Raw genomic sequence first — 17,328 nt, 5'->3', positions numbered from 1 at the left:
ATCCAAAGCGAGTGCCGCAGCACGGACAGGGATCTGGGCCATCCATGGGCTGTCTTGGGATCACACCGCCCCCGGGAGCTGCAGCCGGGAGTCCACACTGGGGCAAACGCCAGCGTTGGGAAGTGGCCGAGCCCCTGTGCAGCTTCCTGGGATGACAAAGGGCTCTATGTGACCGTGGGGGCTCTGGAAGTGCTGCCATGGGGCAGGGGGAGGCTCCAGCCGAGCGCACGTCCCATTCCTAGCAGGACGGATGGGAAACACCGGGGACTCTGCAGAGAAAACATCTGCCGGCCCGGGGGAGGGACCCGAGCGGCAGCACATTCTAGGCTGAGAGGAAACAGATGCCACCGGCCCAGCCCAGCCATTTCCCGACCCTGTCAGGGGGTGTTGAGGAATCTGCAGGTAGCAGAGGCTGTGGGATCACATCCTGCCCTGGCTCTGCCTCCCTGCATCCTACTGGATATTTCAGTTTAGAACAGGAAGCAAGGCATAGAGTGAGGTGCTGGGCACCCTGAGAGCAAAGGGAGGGTCTTGGGATGCAGGAATGGGGGGGGGGCGGTGGGCAGGAGTAGGCACAGACCTCATGAAGGAGCCACTTATGCCCTGGTACTGAAGTGCACAAGTATAGAGACAGCTGTTAGAAACCAGAAGGGATTTATTACCAGAACAAAACTCCCATACATCTGAAGGTCACCAAGTGTCCCAGCACGGCCACAGCACTGGGACCAGGCTGTGGAGAACAAGAGGGAGGGGAGAGCCTGAGCACAGCCCCAGCCCCGCTCCCTGCCTGGCAGGACGGTCACTCCATGGCCAGCTGCCGCTGCTGCTCCAGCAGGCATTCCAGGAGGTTGGCTCTCTGCACAGCTGCCTGCAATGGGGAGAGAGAGCTCACAGTGCCCAGCTCAGCCACAGCCAGGGCAGGGCCAGGGAGCCCTCCCTCACCTCGTACTGCTTCCGCAGGCTGCTCATGCTCTCCTCCTTCCTCAGCACCGCCGCCTTCACCCTGACATGGACATGGGGAGCTGAGCACCCCACTGCCAAATACGGGGCTGGGCCCTCCCCCAGGGGGGTTCAGCCCCAGGAGCTCAGCCCCTCTCCCCCTGTCAAAGCTGGGCTCCAGATGCCATCATACACTGGCAGCACCTTTATTCCATTGGTGCGTGCTGTGTAGTGTGGATGGACTTGTCTACAGGAACAAAGGCACATTAGCTTCCTAAGGTTTAATTATCATTTTGGGGATGTCTCAGCTCCCCTCAGCCTTTGTTGCTGTGCCCTGACCCTGGGCCCTGCCCTGCTGGAGAAGATCACATGGCTGCAGCCACAGGTATCATGTGTGAGACACAGAGAGCCCCCAGGAGGTGACAGTGATCCTGGCCAGCGCTCCTGCCAGGGAGGAATGCAGACAGAGCTGTGCTCCACTGGCCTCTCCTGGCACTCATGCCCTCCATGCAGGCACAGGAGCAGCCCTGCGGACAGGATGGCACAGAGCAGGCAAGCAGTGACAAGGGACAGAGAATTCAGGGTGGCTGAGCAGCAGCCAGCTCAAGCAAGACTCCTCTGCCTGGTTTTCCTGGACAGGGCTGGAAGCCAGTCCTGAGAATGCAGCACTGAGCTCCTGCACCACACCTGGGCTCCCTCACCTCCTGTGCACCTCCTCCAGCTCTCGGTTCTTCTCCTGCACCAGCCTGTCCAGCTCCAGGTGCTGCCGGGCCCTCAGCTCTGCCATCTCTGCCTTCAGCCGCGTATTCTCCTCCTCTGTCCCCACCAGCCTGTCTGCAAATTCCTGCCAGATCACCTCAGTCAGGCCTCTGTGCCCCTGGGACAGCTGGTCCTGAACATCCAAGCACAGGCCAGGCAGGGCCCTGGCTCTGCTCCTCGCTCACCTTCCGGATCTCCTCCACCTCCTGCTCCTTGTGCTTCAGCAGGCCCTGCAGCCGGCTGCTCTCCCCTTCCAGCTCAGCCAGCCGCCCCTTGAGCTCATTGCAGCGCTCCTGCAGCTTCCTCTCCGACCGCTCCAGCTCCTGCAGCTCCACCTCGTACTTGTCCCGGATCCTCTTGATCCTAAGGGCAGGAAGGACAGGCAGCCTGGCTCATCCCAGCCCCACTCCTACTGCAGGAGGGACCAGGGCACAGCAGCGGGGCACAGAGCTACCCCACAAGAGATACAGGGCTGTTTCCTTAGGTGAGAGGTAAACTTTGTCCCTGTGAGCTGCTCCTGTCTGTGCTAACACTGCTCCAGAGCTCACTGGAGAGATGCCCAGGGGACAGGGAAAAGAGACCAGCTCCTGGAGGACCTGGGACCTCCCTGCTCCCTCTCCCCCTGACCTGTTCTCTGCTGCCCTCTCGCATTCCTCTTTGGCCAAGGACGTGTCAGCCTCCAGGCGCTGGATCACCAGCTCGATTTCTTTGTCCCTCTCCTTTCTCATCTCCTCCCGCAGCTCCCGCTCCCGAGACAGCAGCCAAGCTTCCTGGAAAGGAGACAGCAAACGTGGCCCCAAATTCCTCTCAGAGCCTATTGGTGGCACTTTTGGAGGACAGCTCTTGCCATTACCTCCTTCTTCACATAGTTGGCTTCCCAGGCCTGCTTCTCCAGCTCCAGCTGGTCCTTCAGCACCTTCAGTTCTGCCTGTGAGAAGGGAAAACAACAGCTCAGTCCTGAGCCCCTCCTGTGCTGGCTGGGACGAGCATCCGGGGCTGCCCCTGTGGAGTCTGAGGCACAGTGGTGCCAGCACCCAAAGGACTGGAGGTGAGGGGAAACCAGACCTGGTGCTGCCTCTCCTGCTCCTCCTTCTCCTTGGTGTACTTGTCCCGCAGTGCCCGGGTGAGGGCAGAGCTGTTGGCCTCCAGCTGCCGCTGCAGCTCCTCTGCCTCTGCTCGCTGCCTGCACAGACACAGCTCCCAGCATTCACACCAGCCCCGCTTCCCACAGGAGCCTGACCCAGGGAGCCTGGTTCCATGGCTGCCCCCAGCCTGCTCACCTGGCTGCTTGCTGGCTCAGCCTCTCCTTCTCCTCGGCCACCTCAGCATAGAGCCGGCGCCGCTGCAGCTCCAGTGCCTGCTCCTCCTGCTCCAGCTGCTGCTCACACCTGTGGGACACAGACACTCCAGAGATGTGCCTTTGAGCACTCGGCCTCTTCTCCACCCTGCCCTTCATGATACCAGAGGAGCAGCAGCATCACCCTCCTGAGGCCAGTGGAGAGAAAGGGGCTGCTCCCCGTGGAGCTGCAAATACTGGGATCCCACCAGCAGTGCTGGACAGCACCCCAGAGCTGTGAGGCCACACTGACACACCTCTGCCGGGCCCGCTCCCGCTCCCTCTGGCTCTGCTCCTCCCTCTCCCGCTCCAGCAGCCCCCGCAGCTCCTGTGCCTGCCGCTCGTAGTGCTGCGCCGCCCGCTCGTCCGACTGCAGCAGCTCGGCCTCGTGCAGCAGCTTCAGTTGCCGGATGTCCTCACGGTGCTTGGCCAACAGCTTCTGGATCTCCGGCTCCAGCCCTGGGACAGAGGGAAGGACGGGCATGGCTTGTCCTGGATCCCACCCTTCAGCTGGCTCGAAGGGGCTCATAAGAAGGGGGGATGAGCACAGAGGGGTTTTCTTGTCCTCTGGCACCTGTTCCACCAGAAACAGGGAGCAAACACTGCCCATGCTAAGGAGCTCTTCCCAGTCTCTTCTGGACCACCCTGGCACTGCTCTGGCTCCAGGTGCTGCTGAGGGAACCTGCCCGTACCTTTCACTGTGATTTCTTTAATCTTTTTGGTTTTCTCCTCAATCCACTTCTCCCGTCGGATTTTCTCAGTTGCGCTCATGAGTTCCTTCAGTTTCTTAATCTCCTGTTTGGAAGCAAATGGGAAAACCTCAGAGAAGCTGGGAGAGAAAAGGCCTGGGAGCCAGGCTGCTGGCAAAGAAGCTGTGGAGCTGCCCATGGATACATGCACAGCCTTGGTCAAGTGTGTTCTTCCAGCCCAGAGAAGTGGCCACACACTCTCCCAGAGCCTTCTCCTCTATCCCCTTGGGAAAGTGCTCACTGCTGAGACATGAGAGCACCAAGGGACAGGGAAGGGGAGCTGGGGGCTGCCAAGGGTCCCTGCATGCAGGGCAGCCCATCTGTCCCTGTGTGATGGTGCTTTCCTCTCCAGCCTTCCCTCTCCCTGCCATGGAAAACCCTCTGGAAGGGGCTGGAGCAGAACCAGAGCAGGTCAGGGCATGAGAGCAGAGGTCAAGGCACAAAAGAGAGCAAAGACCACATTTACCTCACAAAAGGGGCCCAAAGTGCGCCAGACCTGGGGAGAAAGAAAGGAGGGGATGGAGAGAGAAGGGGAATGGTGGGAGAGAGACAAATCCACACAGCCGTGTCTGTGGGAGCCAGGGGCAGGGCAGAGCTGGGAAGAGTCCATCGGGGCAAGGGGAGACAGCACAAGGGACAAGGACAGGGACAAGCTGAAGGACTGGCCAGGAGCCTGTATGGTTGGAGCCTGCTCTGGAGACCCTGAAGGGACCCCACAGTCTGGCCAGGCGTGAGCTCAGCTCCAAGGTCAAGGACGAGCAGGCACTGGGATGGCAGAGCTGGGATGAGCCCAATGGTGCTGCCTTCCTGCAAGGCCTGGTATGAACAGCTTCCACTACCCCACGTTGCTCCAAGTCCTGTCCAACCTGGCCTTGGACACTTCCAGGGATGGGGCAGTCACAGCTTCTCTAGGCACCCTGTGCCAGGTGTGTGGGAAGGGCCTCTCTAAGAGCCTGGGAGCTTACACTGACCCTTGGTCACTTGGTCAGTGCCTTTTTGTGCACAAGGAAGAGCTCCTTGGAGTATCCAGGTCCCATCGAGGTGACAGAGACTGTACTGCTCTGGGTAGAGGCCCCATTTGAGCAAAACCAGCATGCATGTGTCCCCCCCATCTTCCCTGTCCCCTCACCAGTTCATGCTGCTCCTGCATCTGGGTGATCTTCTGGCCATATTTCTGGTCCACTTGTTTCAGCTCTGCTACCACGGCCTCACACTTCTCACTCAGCACCTTCTTGTCACTGAGGAGCTGGGCAGGGTGAGGAGCCAGCATCAGCCAGGTGCAGCCAGCTCAGCCTCTGCCTTCAGGAGTTGGGATGAGGGATTACCTGGTCAATGAAGGCCAGGTGCCTCTGGATAGCTGCCTCATACTGCTCCCTCTGCAGCCTGAGCTGGTGGCCGAGCTCCTTCTCAGTCTGTTTGATGTGTCGGTCAGTCAGCTCCCTCTGCTGAGTCTGTGGGGAGCAGGGGTCAAACAGCCACGACATGGAAATCACCACCAGGCCAGGAAAATGAGGGACTGACTAAAGCAAAGCCCTGGTGCTCACATCTCCCACTCCAGTCAGCAGGAACACCCAGCCCCCAGGACAGAGGAGAAGGGAGTTCAGCACAGGTCCCAGATAGATGATCTTTAAGATCCCCTCCAACCCAAACAATTCCATGGTTCTGTAAAACCAAGGGATAGTTCTGATCGTGTGCTTCACAGCCCCAAGAACCACATGTGAGGCTGACACACCAGAGCAGTCTGAAGCAGGCTGATGGCTCTCTTCTTCTCCTCCACTTCCAGCTTCAGCCTCATCATGGAACTTGTCACCTCTGTGGCAACAGCTGACACCTGCTCCACGTGAGCCAGCTCCTCTTCCAAAAGGAAGCCCTGCCACAGCAGAAAAAACAAGATGAAAAGGTGGTGGAACCACCTGGAATGAGGACAGGGAAACAGGGGATGATTCCCACCAGGAACAGATTCCCACACCACACATGGACTCACCTCCCGCTGCGTGGCTGAGGCAGCAGACCTGGGCCTCTCCTGCTCTGATTTCTCCATCTCATCCAGAAAATTGATGATGCTTTGGAGCTTGGCCTCTGAGAGCAGAGCCCCATCCTCAGGGACCCCTGGAGGGTGATTCAGCTTCCCAAACTTCTCCAAGTTATCAGCAGTCAGGGAGTTGGAGCTGGGCTCCTGCTGGGAATTCACCATGGTGAATGAGCACTTGGGGAAAGGCTCAGGAGGAGAGGTGCTGGCTTTTGTCCAACACTGCACCCCAGTAACCAGCCTGATGCTCTGGGCTAAACCCTGTCCCACCACCAGCTGTTGCATGGGTTGCTGCTCCTTGCAAATGTCCAAGCCCTCAATGCACCAAACAATTCCTCTACCACCTCCAAACTCCTCCATCTCTTCCTCCAAACTCCTCCATCACCCACTCTTGGCTCCTCCACCACTTTCCCTGGCTGTTTCTCACCAGGCAGCCATCACTGTCCAAGGATGGACACAGCAGTCCCATCCCCAGCTCACCCTATCCATCCAGGCATATTTGTCCTTCTTGAGGAGCTTGGGTGGGGGCAGCAGCTCTGGTTCCTCCTCCAGCAGCCGCAGTGTGTCCAGCAGCTCATTGAGTGTGACTTTGGATGGAGCCCTGCTGCCAGCAGTCACTGCTGTCTCCGGGTCCTCGTTACCCATCTCCTTGGAGCTCGCATCCTAAGGGAGAAGATGAGAGAATGAGTTAGCTGGGTCTCCTCAGAAGCCAGCAAAGGCTCCAATGTCACCCTGGCAGAGCAGAGCCCCCAGGAGGCACAGCCAGACCCACCTGCAGTTTCTCCTCTGCCCTGGGGTCCTGCGAGGGCACAGAATCAAGAGCTCCCAGGCTGCTCCCTTCAGGCTCCCCAGCTGCCAGGGGGGAATTGGCCTCTGCAGGAACCACAATCTTCTCAGTCACTCACCCCAGCCAGCCCCTGGGAAGCAGCTCCTCAGAGCAAAGAGCTCCTTGACCCTCCTTCTCCTCACTCCCAAAGCTTTGGGGACACACCAGAGGGACTCACCAGCATTGTTGGCTTTGGTGAGGCTGCCAGCCGGGCTGACATTCCTGGCTGAGGCATGTTTGGCACCAAGCTTCTTCTTGGGCACCCTCCTGCTCTCCTTCACAAGCACCAGCTCTTCTGGAGAGTGTTTTGCCTCTGAGGCCTTTTGGGCCCTTTTCTGCTGCAGTTCCTGTGGGGACAGAGAAGCCATCGACGTCCTGAAGTTTTGGAAAGGCACAAGCCTGTATTTGCAAGGGTGTGGCAGAGTTTTTGCATCCTCCAGCTGCTCACTGATGAGTCTCCCCCAGCCCCTCCCCAATGAAACATGACTCCAATTAGGGAAAAGAAAATTTGGGGCTTAAAACATCCCCAGGTTTACTGCCAAGTCCTGCATATTGTGCCAACCCCATCTGCACCACCAGCTGCAAGAGCAGGGTGACAATGGATGTGTTGCTTCCTGCCAAGGGACATGGAGTGGTACTCAGCCCTCTCTGGAGGGACCTTGCTCCTGAGGAGGATCCCATTCCCAGGGCATGCACATCCTTGGCCATTCCACGGAGCTTGAAGCCTCCCTGTCTCAGCGTGGTCACCATTTTCCTGAGAACTACACAGAAACCAGCACTGTCTCCACAAGCTCAGAATGAGCTGCCAAGGCTTGGCAGGAGCACATCAGGAAACCACTCCATGGCACCTCCATCTCCAGAGGGAGCGCTCCATTTCCAAGGCTGGCTCTGATCCTGCCCCATGCCAAGGCTCTGGAGATGAAAGAGGCCTCTGCTGCCTCTCTGGATGATGCCAACAAAAGGTGTCACACAGGCCTGGCCCTGGCCCTACCTGGATGGCAGCATGCCTGGCCAGGCGTGCCTTCTCCTCTCGGATCTTCCGGCGTTCCTCGTCCTTCTTCTCCTGCAAATCCAGGATATTCCCCTCCTCCATCCGCCGCTGCCTTTCCTTCCAGAGAGGAGGGTCAAAAATGTTACTGAGAGTCCTCCAGCACCCACTACTGAGAAGTGTAAGGCGTACCAACACCTGGGTCACCCCAAATCCAGGTTTTTCATCCTCCCCTCTGTGGAGGTGAGGAGCCCTCAGCACAGCTCCACCTTGGAGCAGCTGATTTTCTTCAGATCCTCTACTATTATTATTATTATATCATCATCTGGGTCTGCAACCACCGAGGAGACAAGGCTTAAAAATAGACTCACACACAGGAGCAACAGAGCTTTTCATTACTGGGATAAATAATTGAACACAAAGAAACACAAATAGCTGTGAAACCTCGTCACTCTAACAAGCCACCTCATTAGGGATTCATTAGGATGAGCTGAGATGGGGCATCCCTTCTCTGGCCACCAGTGTGGCCCTAACAATGGCAATTCAGGGAGACTTGTGCTGCTATTACCAGTGTCTGACTGCTCCCAGTCAGGGGGCTGGGGGAACTGGAGCTGTATGGTGCTGAGTCTTTGGGTCTCAGCTGCTGCTGGAACCCAGCCCAGGGTAATCCCTGGATACAGCCAGCACAGCTCTGAGGGAACAGGACCCTCCCCAGCTCTCTGGACCATCTGGGGTAGTTGGATGCAAACCCAGAGGCCCCTCAACTCTCACAGCCCCAGTCTGGGGACTAAAGAGACCCCAATTGCATGGCTAGTTGGACATGGGTGCTGGGTGGTCTGGGCTACAGGGCAAGGGAAAAGACCAACCTCTCTCTTGGCAGCCATGAGGCGCCCCAGAGCCGCAGCCGCTGTCCTGTGACGCTGCGAGTGCCGCCGGTACCAGCGCTGGATGGTGACAGCAGCCAGGTTCACCTGCTGGATGAACCTGTGGGGACAGGGAGGGAGGGTCAGCACAGCCCCAGGTGCAGCAGAGCACAGATAGCTTCCCCACAGCACCGGGACCTCCAGGTGCACTACGAGTTGCCTTTTCCCAGTGTGAAATCCCACAGGACATGATCAAGCTACTCACACCTCCTGGCACCATTCTCTTGCCCCTTTCCTCACCTCTCAGCCTCCTCTTCAGTCACCTCCCTCCTCTGGGGAACACTTCTGCTGCTGCTGCTGCTGCTGTTGTTGTTGTGGGTCATGATGTTGTTGCTGGAAAAATTCTTCTGAGACTTCACAAAGCTGCTGCTGCCTTCCCCATCCTCATTCGAGGTCGCTTTGACAACATTGCTGGGACAGAAGATGAAGCCACTCATCCCTGTCCTGTGCCAAACACGACCCCGGGGCCTGCCCAGCTGCAGAGCCAGGACACCCCCCACACTCACTTGAGGGAACTGGGAGCCTGGTTGGAGCTCTTGGGAGCAGGGCCCTTCTCAGCAGTAGAGTAGTTGTTGTGCACCATGGTGGTGACACAGTTGCCCATTGCTCCCTTGTTGCTCCTGGTGTGGAGAGACCAAGAGCATCAGAAACAGCACCTTCCCCTCTCTGGGTGTTTCCTCCATGTAGTTCTGCCCACTTTCCCCCTCAGGACCCTCTGCCCTACCTGTTGTTGGCAGTGAAGTTGGCAGCCAGAAGCACTGTGGCTTCCTTCCTCCTCATGCCCATGGGTGGCTCGAGGCTGTGGGAGCCAGAGGGGCCTGGGAATGCCCGGGGCTGGTCATCCTGCCATGGAGTCAGCAGAGATAAGGGCATCAAACCCACCTCCTCAAACACTAGCAGGAGCACAGAGCCCACCCACTCCCAGAGCCTGCCATCCTCACCAGGATATTCCATGTGGTTTTCTTTTCTGGAGAGGTTTTGCTCAGAGCTGCCAGTTTTCTTCTTCCTCCTGGATCGCCCTCAAAGAAGGCCAGGAAGTCTGCTGTCTGCTCCAAGCTTTATCCAGACCCAGGGAAGGCAGAGAGGAGAGAACAGGGGTTCTGGGATAAATCACAGCCACAGGACACACCCTGGCTACGCAGGGCATTTGGATACACCAGTGTGACACAGAGGAGAAAGGGGCTGGAGAATTGTTACACGGCCACAAAATCCACAAATGACTCGTTTTTACACAGATGGTAAAACTGTGGTGCTGTGTGGTGACAGGGATGGGCACAGACCAACAGGAGAATGGAAAATCCCAACTTAGAGGGCACTGGGAACAGAAGACTCTTGTCTCCTCACACAGCCCAGTTATGGCCTGGATGGTCCATGAGGGCTGCTGGGATCAAGCGGAATGTTTTTTGTCACAGCCACAAAAATACACTCCCTTTCCTCAAATAGAAATTCTTACCTGTGATGGTAGTGAGGCCTTGGCACAGGCTGCCCACAGAAGCTGGGCACTACTGTGACAGAGAAGTCAGGCCATTCTGTGATCCTATGAAACCCTAAACAAGGGACTTCCTCTTCAAAAAAAGAACCAAAGCACCAGACTTTGGTTTTACAGGGCCAGATTTTAACACCTGATGTGCATGACAGAGCTCAGGGTATTTTGGAAAGGCTCCTATTCCCACACAGGGAGGTCGGACACATGGGTGGGGTGTCCCCCAGTGTCACCCACAGGACAGATGGACACAGATGTGTGGCTGGAGCTGTACCTGTGTGAGCTGTTCACCCGCTGGTTCACCTGGGTGGTGCTGTTGGACCTGCGTAGGTTGTTCATGGCCCGGGATCCCGCATTTTCCTGCAGAGAGCAGGGACAAATCCAGCAGCCACGTTCAGGAGGAGCACAGGCAGGCTCCCCCACCCTCTCACCCAGTGGGACACGGAGTGCCCACCACTCCAGGGCTGCCAAGCTCTCCTTAAGGCAGCGGGCAATGACACCTCGCTCGGGCGCTGCTGAGCCAGCAGGAACACGCTCCTTAACAAAAGCTCCCAGGAACAAGGACGTGGGAATGCTGCCAAGGGATTACTCAGCATCGAGCACAGACTGTCTGCTACTGAATCCTGACGGAGCCCAGCAAGCACCTGGGGCTCGTTCCCTCTGTGGAACCCCCACTCAGGAGCCCCTGGTGCGGCAGGAACAGGAGCAGGCTGGGCCTGACATCCCAACAGGAGACACCAGGAAACTGGGAGTTTCCAGGTGGAAATTGGTGCAGGGAAGTTAAGGGCAAGATGGGAAAAGATGGAGTCCTAATGCTCCCTACTTCTGCACCGAGCAGAGAGTCACCAGCAGCGATCGCTGAGGGGGGTGCAGAACAAAGCCAGGCTGGTGCTGGGGGAACCACAGCAAGAGGGACGTGGGCATGCCTGAAGCCATCCCATATGCCAGGAACGCGTTCCCTGCCCTGGCACAGGAGGGAGAAGGACAGGGGCTCACCGGGGCGTTCCTCTTGGCTTTGCCATCGGCAGCCACGGACACGGAGCGTGCCACGAGCTTGGCAGGAGAGGCGCTGCCGGGGCGCCGCGACACTGGCGCCGGGAGCCCGGTCAGGATCAGGTCTGCGACGTCGGAGCTCTGGACGGAGCAGCAGCTCCGGGTGCTCTTCATGTTGGAGCAGGAGAAAGGAGTCCTGGAAGCACAGTGCAGAGAGGGGAGAAGGCATGGAGCATCCGGCCTCGGAACCGGGCACTCCCATAAACGCCGGCACACAGAGCTGGAACCGCTGCCCAACAGGACAAAACATCTTCCTTCAAATTGCCACATGGCAAATAACCCAAGCACAGCCCTGGAGAGGCTCCAGGCGAACTCCCCACTGCTTTCACTCAACCCTACGGCTGTCCATGAGCTGCTGTCACATTCATGGGCCGGGATTCCAGCAGAGGACTAAAGGGAGGGAAAGGCCCTGCTCCACATCCCAGGCTCCTTCAGTGAGTGGCTGTTGGAGGATCACACGGGCCCAGAACAGCCCCATCTGTGCAGGCTAGAGGTCACCCCACATCAGGCTGGGATGCTGGGATTCTCTCCTGCCAAGCTCCCAATCGCTACCAAGAGTTTCAGAGGTGTCTGTGCTCTCTCAGGGGGCAGCACATTCCCACCTTTTCCCCTCTGCATTCTTCCAGCCCCAGTGCTGATCCAGGAAAAGACCAGATCACTTTATTTCTTTACATTTATTACTCACACTGTCCCTAAACCCTCTCCCCTGGCAGCCCGGGCTTCCCCTCTCAGGACTTCACCACAGTCCTTGGCAATGCCTCCAGCTCCACAGCTTTGGGAAACAAATGGCTCTCATGGAAACCGCCGGGCTCAGGGCAGGAACATGGGCTCAGGAGCCAGGCCCAGTACAGCACCCTGACCCCCGACCCCTCAGATCCCTGAAGCTCAGACTCCCTAGCTTTGAAGCTCCAGATCCCCATGGCCCCAAGCCCCCTTATGACCCAGAGGCAAGCCCTGGCAGGAGGCTCCCAAATCCCTGAGCCCCTCAGGATCACCCAGGTCCCACACCTATTCCTCTAAGCTCCCAAACCCTAGACCCCATAAACTCCCCCATTCCCAAGTCCCAGGACCCCAGCCACAGGTCCCAGCCCAAGCTCCCAGTTCCCAGCTGCCCCTAGGACCTCCCAGAACATCCATCCCCGGGTCCCAAGCCCCCCAAGCCCCAGACCCCCACCAAGAGCCAGGGCACCCAGCCCCAAACCCCCCATGACCCAGACCCCACCCCAGGACCCCCAGAAAACCCAGCCTCAAGCCCCCCATGACCCCAGCCCACAACCCCAGACCCCTCCAGGACCCCCCAACTCCCAATCTCCGCAGACCCCCAGCCCAGACCCCAAACCTTCCAAGCTCCCGCAAGCCCCCAGACCCCAGCCCTTCACGACCACGGTAAAGGGCCGCACGCACCCGCACGCGGATGAGATGCCGAGAGCGAGGCCCTGACCCTGTCCCCGCTGCCCCGGGAAATCCCTTTGCTGCCCCGGACCCCCCTCAGCCGCCATTAAACGCCCCCAGCCCCTCACCTACGGCCGCGCTTCGGCTACAGCCATTGGGCGGGGCCGGCGGCGAGCGACCAATGGGAAGGGAGGAAAGGGCGGGGGAAGAGACGCGATTGGCTGAGGCAGAGGAAGGGGGCGGGAGTAAGGCGAGATGGGGGCGTAGCTTGTTTGGGGGTCGGGGCTTAAGAGGAGCGAACCAATCAAACGAGATCATTATATGGGCGTGGCTTCAGTGGGCGGGGAAGGCGGGGCTTGACCCACGTGGGCGGGGTGCCATGGGGTTTTTGGGGGGAAAATTTGAGATTTTGGGAACCTGAGAGGGGGACTGGGGCTACTGGGGAGCTATAAGTGGGGGGGGAGCCGTGAGGAAGATGAGGGAGTCAGGGCTATTGGGGGAGGCAGGTTGGGGAGGGGGAACTATGGGGCAGGGGGGGTTCATGGGATTATTTGGGGCTGTAAACAGAAGTGGAGCTATTAGGGGGTTCTGAGGAAGAGGGAGGAACCTTGGAGCTACTAGGAGGGCTGTAGCGTGGGGGAGAACACTGGGAAGCTGTGGGGATATCGGGGGGTCATGGGGCTATAGGAAAACGTGGGGCTGCGGGCCAAGAGGAGCCATGGGCAGGGCTCTGTCTGCGGCGCAGGAAGAAGTCACACGTTCCCAGACCCGAGTGGGGGTTTATTGGTGGGTCCCGGCCCCATGGGGATGGCGCCTTCTCCCACCCCACCCCCACAGAGCCCAGGCTGCAGCTGGGAGCCACCCAAGAGCACCCATGGCCGTGCTGGGGTCCCTAAAGCACCCCCAGCTCAGTCCCAGGGGGTCCCACACCCCTGTCCAGCTCAGAGGAGCAAGGGGTCATGCCTCTCTGCCTGCCCTGGAACACCGCGGACAGCGAGAGGGACAAGGTCACCTGGAAGCCCCGGCCCTTATGGCCACTTCAGACCGTGTCCCCTCTGAGGCACCAGGACAGCACAGGCCCCGCAGGGACAGGGGGCAGAGCCCCCCAGCCCCCCGGGGCCTGACAGCAGCTACATGTTGAGGAAGGCGAAGGCTGATGGCTGCAGGGTGCCCTCAGTGTCTATCCCCCCATCTTGGGGCTGGGACAGTGTCTGTGGCTCCACCAGAGGCGACTGTGGCCGAAGCACCGTGCCAGGACGGGCCACCAGCTCCATGCCAGCGAACAGGGACAGGCTGGGGGCCACCGTGTCCCCTGCCAGCCTGCTGTCCCCGTCCTGCTCGCAGGGACAGGCTGGCACCACAGCCCCAGGCTGCCTGGGGGGCTCCAATGCCACCCCTGGCTCCTCACCAGGGCCCGTGGGAGCCACACGGGGTGGGGCTGGGCTCAGGGGGCTCAGGAAGCTCTCGCTGGCCAGGGCAGGGATGTCCATGAGCAGGTCCCTGTCCGAGCCCACTGAGGGGGTCGAGGGTGGGCGTGGGGGCCTTGAGGAGGGCTGGGCCCGGCACAGAGCCTCGAACTGCCGCAGCATCTGGGACAGGACGGGCAGAGTGAGAGCAGCGTTGGCAAAGGGGCTTTGCCTTGGCACCTTTTCCCAGGCAGAGGGACTGTCCCCAGTGTTCCCTCCCAGGGCTCAGAGGGAGCATCAACCTGCCCAGCTTCCTGTTCATGGGAAAGGAAGCCAAAGCCACCCCACTGGGACATACACAGAGCCATTCACAGGAGCTGGGGGGCCCCAAGGGCTTCAAACCTGTGCCAGGACCCCCCACCCTGGGGACTGGGCACAGGGATGTCCCCAGAGTCACCTTTGTTGCTCGGTTGGCCACAGGACCAGGGCTGCCTTGGCTGAGGTGCTGCAGGCGCTGCCGGGTCACGGCAAAAATCTGCTCTGGGGAGAGCAGATCAGAACAGCCGAGGGCAGAGATGGCACACATGGACCTCTGTGGAAAAGGGGAGCATGGCTGAGCTGGGCAGTCCCCCAAACACCCCCCAGCCCTCACAGGGGAGCCCCCTGTGTTCACCATGCGGACGCTGTCACTGGGATCCTCCAGCCCCCGGCCCAGCAGCTCCAGCACCACCTCACAGTTCAGGAGCCCACACCTGCACAGGGGTGGGTGGTCACAGTCACCTGCAGCACCTTCCCATCCCCAGAGTCCAGGTCCAGGCAGGCAGGGATGGGTTCAGGTTCCCCCAGAAGCCCCCCAGCCCCATGGAGCACCTGCCTCTGACACTTACTCCTTGAGAAAGTGCTGAGATTCCTCCCTGGTGAGGAAGACCCTGGCCCCACGTGTCAGTCCTGACACCAGGCTCAGCTCCCTCCGGCAGTCACCCGGGCTGTCAGCATCCACCCTGCTGGGGAAAAACCTCGTGGGGTCAGGGGCCACCTGCTTACTCCTCCTGGGGTCCCCGGCACAACCCCTGACAGACAGGGACCCCCACCCTGAGCAGCTCTGCCCACCCATGGTTGGCAGGACAAACACCCCAGGTGGAACACAGCCAGCAGTGCTGGGGGCAGTCTGGATCAACGGTGTGGAAAACGAGGGCCACACTCCTGGGAATGCAGCTGGCACAGTCCCAGGGCAGGGGGTCCCCCGGGCCCCTCTCACCTCTCAGCCCCGTGGCTCAGCTCCCGGCTGGCCCCAGAGCGGCTGTCGCTGCCGGATTTGCTGCCCGAGTCCGAGGTGCGGCTCCGCTCGTTGCCCTGTGAGGATTCCCGGGAGCTGTGCCCGCTGTCTGCCTCCTCCCAGCCGCCCCCGGCCAGCCCCGGCTGGTGGCTCACTGCAGGGACAGTGCTGCTGAGCTGGGGTCCCCAAACCCCCCAGCATTGGGGTGGGGACCCCCCGGACTCTCCCAGCTGCTCTGGCAGGACCCACCTCGGGATCCGCGCGGTGCCGGAGGAGTTGGGGGTGGCACGGCCGGGCTGCTGGCAGGGGATGGAGCTCGGACAGGCTCGTAGGTGTCCTCGGGGAGGTCCCCACGGAGCCGCTGAGGCCTCCCCGGTGCCGGGAGCACGGCCTGGGCCACGGCCTCTGCTGCTCGCTGGAGGCTGCTCAGCAAGGCCTCTCCTGTGGAAGCTGTGAGAGGCGGGAATGTTGGGAGAATCCTGGGAGCCCAGCCCCATGGAATCACCCAAACCCACTGAGTTCCATCCTGGGAAAGGGGGTAAGGCAACTCTGGGAGCTCAGAGGATTAGGCAGAAAGTGACCCCCATGGCCCTGCCCCAACCCCCAGCAGGAAAGGACCCAGTGAGAGCCCAGCCAGGACTCACCAGGACTGTTTCTGTCACTGCTGAAGCCGAATCCCTGCAGGGAGCCACAGGGGCTGGGGCTGGAGCCCATCCCTGGCGAGGGACAGGGAATGTCAGAGGGAGCACAAGCACTCATGATTCCCCTTTCCAGCTGTTTCCCCACTCCCCTAAGCAAGGGCCCATCCCGGGGGTCTGCGCTTACCTGCAGGGGCTGGGGGCCGGGCGGGCAGCGCCAGGGGCTGTGGCAGCGGTGCATCCGAGAACAGGATGCTAGCCAGGTCCTGGGGGATTGAGAGCGACAGAGAGGAGTGTGGGCAGCACTGGGAGCCCCAGAGACCCCAGAGGAGGGGCTTGGGGGCTGCCCTGTCCCTCCAGCACCCACCTGTGCAGCCGCCCGCACCTTCTGGTTCAAGCTGTTGCCATGGAGGGGGTCTGGGGGCCCAGAGAACACTGCAGACATACAGAGAGGAGGGTGGGGGATGCTACCAGGTGGGGGAAGACCCTGCTCCTGGCACAGCCCAGAGCTCTTCTGGGTTCTCCAGTTCTCCAGCCCCCCATGGGACTGTTGCTGCTCTCCCAAGTGCCCCCAGCTCATTACCTGTGGCCTCTCGGATGAAGCTGGCGTTCCTCTTCAGCTGCAGGACAAACTGGGGGGAGCCCTGGGAGCAGGTGTGCAACAGGATCTTCAGCACCTGGCTCAAGGGACAAGGACAAGTTACAGCTGCCCCCCGTGGAGCAGGGGGGGGTTCCACCCTATCACCCCCCCAGTGCTCAAAGCACAGACACACCTTCAGCTTGACGTGGCAGGAGCTGCTCTGCAGCCGTGTGAGGAGATGCTCCAGCAGGCACTGGCTGCTCCCGGGGGACTCGTGGGAGATCTCTAGGGACAGGTTAGGGATCCAGCCGGCATCGGAGGGAGCAGCAGCCTCCCGAGTGCCAGGAACTCAGCCCCTCCACAGGGTGCCAGCCAAGACCCACAGTCCCGCGGCCGCCCCCAACCAGCCCCGCAGGTCTCCACCGCCCACCACAGCCTGGAGCAGCCCCGGGATTCCCTCCCTGTCCCGGGGAACCCCCTGCCCCCCCCACTCCCTGAAGGATACTGGCGATCTCCTCGAAGAGGTACCCAGGGCAGGGGGTGTCGTCGTCGGCCGTGCCCCGCAACAACACCGGCAGCTGGAGGAGGAGGAGGAGGGGGCGGCGTAAGAGGGAACGGACCCGCCCCGGACCCCGGCGGTGGGGACTGGACCGAGGCCCCGGGCAGGCCCGGCCCCGTCAGGGTTGTGTGAGGCCGCTGTAGCAGCCAGTGAGGGGGTGCAGCGATGACGTTGCGGGTGAGCAGTGACGTCACGCCGCGGCGGACCCCCCCCCCCCCCCCCCCCCCCCGCACCCACCAAAAGTTCCCGTCCGTACCCGGCTTAGGAAACTCAGCCGGTCCCGCAGCGGCGCCGCCATGACACTGCCGGCACCGGCCCTGCCCGCTCCCGCGCCCGCGTCAGCGAACCGCCCCCCGGAAGTTACTTTAGACCAATGAAGAGCCGAAGCTCTG

At 60.5% G+C, this 17,328-nt stretch overlaps 1 protein-coding gene across 5 annotated transcripts; it reads right to left on the bottom strand.

Moving 5' to 3' along the window:
• Nucleotides 1-637: 637 nt before the first annotated feature.
• CEP131 (centrosomal protein 131) lies at nucleotides 638-17,254 on the bottom strand. 5 transcript variants are annotated; one of them, XM_062506147.1, is made up of 36 exons: nucleotides 17,193-17,254; nucleotides 16,883-16,955; nucleotides 16,571-16,662; nucleotides 16,381-16,474; nucleotides 16,165-16,232; nucleotides 15,985-16,063; nucleotides 15,804-15,875; nucleotides 15,409-15,609; nucleotides 15,142-15,313; nucleotides 14,771-14,887; nucleotides 11,029-11,221; nucleotides 10,307-10,392; nucleotides 9,491-9,605; nucleotides 9,274-9,392; nucleotides 9,056-9,169; nucleotides 8,790-8,960; nucleotides 8,493-8,610; nucleotides 7,630-7,746; nucleotides 6,817-6,985; nucleotides 6,585-6,685; nucleotides 6,293-6,475; nucleotides 5,768-5,959; nucleotides 5,516-5,653; nucleotides 5,109-5,234; nucleotides 4,913-5,029; nucleotides 4,250-4,279; nucleotides 3,727-3,829; nucleotides 3,292-3,493; nucleotides 2,979-3,086; nucleotides 2,764-2,881; nucleotides 2,552-2,626; nucleotides 2,326-2,468; nucleotides 1,884-2,061; nucleotides 1,641-1,783; nucleotides 943-1,003; nucleotides 638-868 (listed from the first exon to the last, which is right to left on the bottom strand). In XM_062506147.1, exons 1-36 carry the CDS (start codon nucleotides 17,232-17,234, stop codon nucleotides 800-802), a joined length of 4,299 nt encoding a protein of 1,432 aa, XP_062362131.1. In that variant the 5' UTR covers nucleotides 17,235-17,254; the 3' UTR covers nucleotides 638-799. The 5 variants fall into 5 exon arrangements, with proteins under 5 accessions (XP_062362131.1, XP_062362127.1, XP_062362128.1 ...); XM_062506143.1 differs by lacking the exon at nucleotides 943-1,003 and having other exon boundaries at nucleotides 5,768-5,962; XM_062506144.1 differs by lacking the exon at nucleotides 943-1,003.
• Nucleotides 17,255-17,328: the final 74 nt, after the last annotated feature.

Source organism: Cinclus cinclus, chromosome 20 (genome assembly GCF_963662255.1).
Source record: "Cinclus cinclus chromosome 20, bCinCin1.1, whole genome shotgun sequence".
Taxonomy (NCBI): Eukaryota; Metazoa; Chordata; class Aves; order Passeriformes; family Cinclidae; genus Cinclus; species Cinclus cinclus.
The sequence above is the reverse complement of the archived record's forward strand: the minus strand, read 5'-3'. Positions and strand labels throughout refer to the sequence as shown.

Bases quoted from the DNA above. Each gene is read 5' to 3' on its own strand.
- CEP131 (XM_062506143.1), bottom strand. From the start codon at position 17,234: ATGGCGGCGCCGCTGCGGGACCGGCTGAGTTTCCTAAGCCGG. The intron at 9,170-9,273 runs GTAGGGCAGAGG...TCTCCACACCAG, and splicing joins AACTTCACTGCCAACAACAG to GAGCAACAAGGGAGCAATGG. The intron at 5,654-5,767 runs GTGAGTCCATGT...CTGCTGTGGCAG, and splicing joins CCTCAGCCACGCAGCGGGAG to GGCTTCCTTTTGGAAGAGGA.